General features: G+C 41.6%; 1 protein-coding gene across 2 annotated transcripts in view; it reads left to right on the top strand.

The window, feature by feature from the left end:
* The window catches only part of Hs2st1 (heparan sulfate 2-O-sulfotransferase 1), a 123,753-nt gene extending 119,963 nt beyond the window's left edge, over positions 1 to 3,790 (top strand). The window contains exon 7 of one of the 2 annotated variants that reach the window (XM_005357385.3): positions 326 to 3,790. In XM_005357385.3, the coding sequence (XP_005357442.1) occupies positions 326 to 552 (227 nt within the window). In that variant the 3' untranslated portion in view covers positions 553 to 3,790. Of the gene's footprint in view, positions 1 to 322 lie in introns of both variants that reach the window. The other variant, XM_013350060.2, reaches the window with a different exon arrangement.
* The last annotated feature ends 718 nt before the right edge of the window (positions 3,791 to 4,508 follow it).

The raw sequence follows: 4,508 nt of genomic DNA, 5'->3' as shown, positions 1-4,508 counted from the left end.
CCTCAGAACACTGTGAGTGACAGCCCCCACTCACCGAGTGTTGATCCTCAGAACACTGTGAGTGACAGCCCCCACTCACCCAGCGTTGAGCCTGTGTTTTTTGTGTGGACATTCCTTGCCTCTTTTAAGTCTTCACCCTCTAGCAAAGCAAGCCTCAGCCGATGTTGAGTTTCTGGGTTTGCTGGGTTGTATTAATGTCAGAAGGCAGCGTGTTACTTGCCCTTCCGTGTGTCATGGTAACATAAGCCATTTTTCAAGTAAAGAGGCATTGTCTGTGTGTATTCTATAAGAATTATTTACTTTTCTTATTTTCCATTGTAAGTAGGAAAGAAATCCCACCTTAGGAAAACCACAGAGAAGAAACTGCCCACCAAGCAAACCATCGCAAAGCTGCAGCAGTCTGACATCTGGAAAATGGAAAACGAGTTCTATGAGTTTGCCCTGGAGCAGTTCCAGTTCATCAGAGCCCACGCCGTCCGTGAGAAAGATGGAGACCTCTATATCCTGACACAGAACTTTTTCTATGAAAAGATTTACCCGAAGTCGAACTGAGTACAGTGTGGCCAAAGCAGTCTTGAACTGAACTGGGCTCCGTCGTCACCTTGTCCTCAGCTCCCCACCTGCTTTGCTGATAACGTGTCCGAGCCCGTTCTCGTTGGGCTGAGCTAGGGAACAGACATGAATGTCAAGAAACTAGATGCTGAATGGGATGTCAGTGTTCTAAGGAGTTTTTAAGTGTAAGGCATTGATACTTTCTTGTTATTTTGTTTTTATTTCCGTGATAATTATAATCTCCTCCAGGTGAGGGAGATCTCACATCAGCTAAAATACACCCATGCAAGTTGAATCAGGAGGCTGAATACCATTTCAGAAGAGGTTCTATGATTCTCTTGCTTTTGATAAAGCCTTTTTGCACCTCTCTTTGGATGAAGATGAATCTGTTTGCCACTTCACCTTCTAGAGGTTTCTGTTGCACACCTCTGCTGGATAGTGCTAATAACTTTGCCGTTATCTGATTTGTTTCTGTGAATTGGGTCTCACAAAGTTTATTGGAGTGTTTGATCATGGTTTCTCAGAACTATTTCTGCTGTAGTTGGGTTTTCCCATATTCATGTAGGCTTTATATTTTGGATGATCATTAGTGTTAAAGAAATCAACTTAAAACCATGAATAACACTGTAAAAAAAAAAAGACAATGCTAAAGCAGTATTCCTGATGCCTGTCTCCCCAGTATCTAATATTGGGGTGCGATTTCTGAGAATGTTGGCATTATCTGAAGCTTTCTTAGGGATTTCCACATATTACTATCAAAAAGTGAGTTTAGTATTTTTTTCTCCATGAATTGTCTGTAACCCAGTACACTGAAGTGTCGGTGATCCCATATGGTGTGCGATCTGTCGGTGAGCTGTGATACGGTAGGATTTTCCTACTTCTGGACTTTTACCTGTAGACTATTTTTACTACGGTGCTTTATAATGTGTTTTAAAGCATTGCATTTACAAAAGAAAAAAAGGAAAATGCTGTAAATATTGCATATTTTATGTATTTGGACCAAAAAGTTACAAGTAAGTAGACAGAAGTGGTTTTGCACCAATTTTATTATGTCGAGTAAAGTCATCAGACCTGCTATTCTTGTATTTCTCATTTAACTAACGTAGCCTTCCAATTTTGATAGAGAACATTACTCACCCCGAGGCAGTAGCTGTAATGAAAGAGTACTAGACAGCCTAAGCATTTCATCACTGGTTCCTGCTCTGTGTCTTCTAGCTGTGTGGTGTTAGGCAAGTCACTTGGCCTCTCTCGGCTCAGTTTCCTTATCTTGAGATTAGGGTACTAGCTGCTGTGTCTACCTCACAGGGCTGTTGTGAGGACCACGCTGGCCTGGTGAGAGCACTTGGGAGCTGTCCAGTGCTGTTTGAATGGAACTATCTCTAGCATATAGTTTCGTACTTTCCATTCTTTTAACAACGAAAACTTTTAAGCTTTATGAGAAAAAACCCCTTTATCTTGGTATGTTTGTGTTTGATAACTACCCTCTCTGTGTTTATCCTCTGTGCTTCGGCAACTATTGAAATGTGAGACACCTGTGAACTCCAGCGACTCAGGACCTTTCTCTTTCTCAGCTGACGAGGAGCACGAAACTCTTCCTCAAACTCGAAAGACGTCCCTGTTTTCATTTGACCTTGTCAAAAATGGTGGCTGTTTTACACCTACGGTTTCTAAAGTATGCTTTGTAGAGTTAAAATTTCCATATTAATTCTTCACCTTCTCCCTCTGCAGATTCAGAATTCAGAGTCCTCTCAGCCCGGCTTTTCTAAAGGGGAGTACCTACTTACATGTTTAACTTTCCTGCACAGCACCTCATCAAACAAAGCATTTTCAACAGAAGGCTTTAAAGGTTATTTATTGTTTAATAAGAGGGGCAAAAAGCACTGCATCAGAAAGCACTTATAAAGACTAAAGGAATGACGGTGTCGCCCTGCCCACCAACACGAAAATGTTCAGAGAACATAGCAGCATTTTTTCCTTTCCTCCCTACCCCTCCTTCCCAGCGAAAGTTTCCAAGTAGCTGCTAAAAACAAAGTTTTTTTAATTTTGTTTTTTCTTTTCTCCCCCCCCCCCTCAAAGCTAAAGAACTATTTTCAGGTATACATTTGGCTGTTGAGTAAATCTGAGGTTATTCTTGGGAGTCGTAGCAAAAGTCTTTTAGGTAATTAGGGTAACACGTAGTAAACTAGCCGGGGCGTCCCAGAAGCTGTTCTCGTAAAAGACTAGAGGAAATACTCATCTGTCGCAACCTCAGCTCTCAGTGTTGCAGGGAAACTTCACAAACAATATAGAGACCGATGACCATGGCTATGGCCCAGTTAAACTTTCGTTTACAAAACAGACAGCACAGCCGGGGATGGTGGCGCACGCCTTTAATCCCAGCACTTGGGAGGCAGAGGCAGGCGGATCTCTGTGAGTTCAAGACCAGGCTGGTCTACAGAGCTAGTTCCAGGACAGGCTCCAAAGCCACAGAGAAACCCTGTCTCGAAAAACAAAAACCAGACAGCGTGAGTGTGGACATGAGCTTCAGGCCCCTGTGCTGTGAGAAGTCACATAGGGAAGCCGTGGCTGTGTCTGACCCAAATTCCCAGTGAGTTTCTCTACCACCCAGAGCTCCCAGATTCCGACCCGAGAACTGCGTTCTGCCTCAGTGTCACCTGTGGGTCCTTCCATTTTATGTCCATCGCTTCCAGGTGACCGCGTTTTCCTAATTTACCGGTTCAAAATTGGGACATTTCTTTTATCTCTTTTTGGAGTGAATGGGTTCAGAGTATCCTTTCCAAGGACTGGGAAAAGGTGGATTTGCTTCTGTTTGATTCAGTTTAATCCTAGGAGTCTGAGTCCTTAGAGTATATAACTTTATAATCAAATAAATAGAACCTCTGAATCGATGTGTATTTTTTAAACGTGGCAAATGTGCTTTTCCTTTTTTTAGCCTTTGTGTTTTTTTCAGTAATTTGACCATAGGGAGATTGTTTTTATATGACAGTAAAACAAACTAACAAATTTGAATTTTGAAGATAATGTATATGTGTACATGTATCTATATATCTATGTTTATTTCCTACAAGACAAGGGGTAGCTTTGTGTTCAACTTGTACCAACTGTTTTCTTATTGCTGTGAAATGGCAGCTGTTGATAAATCATTGTGTTTTAAAATGTTGTGGGAGGATATATTTGGTTTTTACCGGCTTTATTCTGTAAAGTGTCACTTAAATATATCTGATAGCAACACTTGAAGTCCTGCATGGAAGCTGCTTTTGTGTCCCCAATACAGTCCTATGGTCCCTAACCTCCTGCTGCTTCTGGACTCCCGATGACTGGATTCAAATTCTCAAACCCACAAAACTATACATTGTAGACTTTTTAAATGCTGAGCTTTACTTTCTATCCTGAAAACTCAGCTAATGCCTATAATTTGAACTACTGATCTTCCTCATTATATGTCCTGTTGGGAATTCGTAAAATTGCCAGCTCCATCAGGGAATTTAATAGAGTATTTTGATGTTGTGTTTGCATAGTTAGATACAAAGTAGTTTGCAGATGACAATTCTTTCTTTTTTAATAAAAGGAAATTTTCTAAAAATCTGAAAGCACTAGAGAGCTTAACTGAAGCCCAGTTCCCTAATATATAGCTGGTGTTTTAATTTATGTTGAAATTGTGCTCAGAGACCGTCTGGGTAAGTTACCTTGCCAGCTTTTCCAGCCATTGTTTTCAGACATTGCTGTGGTCTCAAGAGCCTTTATTATAGGACTCTCTGGTACCTAAGCCGTCTATGAGACTTGGTTTAGGAGGGTCACATGCTTCTATGTCATTGTTTTAATGCAGGTGCTGCTAAGTCTTTGCATCCATGCTCTGCAGGCAGAGTTGCTGTCTGCGAGGCAAACTGCTCTTGGACAGTCTCCTGAGAGGAGAGCCACCTTGGCTCTTCGGGAATCTCCTGGAGCAGGGATTTGAC

Source organism: Microtus ochrogaster, chromosome 21 (assembly GCF_000317375.1).
Source record: "Microtus ochrogaster isolate Prairie Vole_2 chromosome 21, MicOch1.0, whole genome shotgun sequence".
Taxonomy (NCBI): domain Eukaryota; kingdom Metazoa; phylum Chordata; class Mammalia; order Rodentia; family Cricetidae; genus Microtus; species Microtus ochrogaster.
This window is presented reverse-complemented; position numbering and strand designations above follow the sequence as displayed.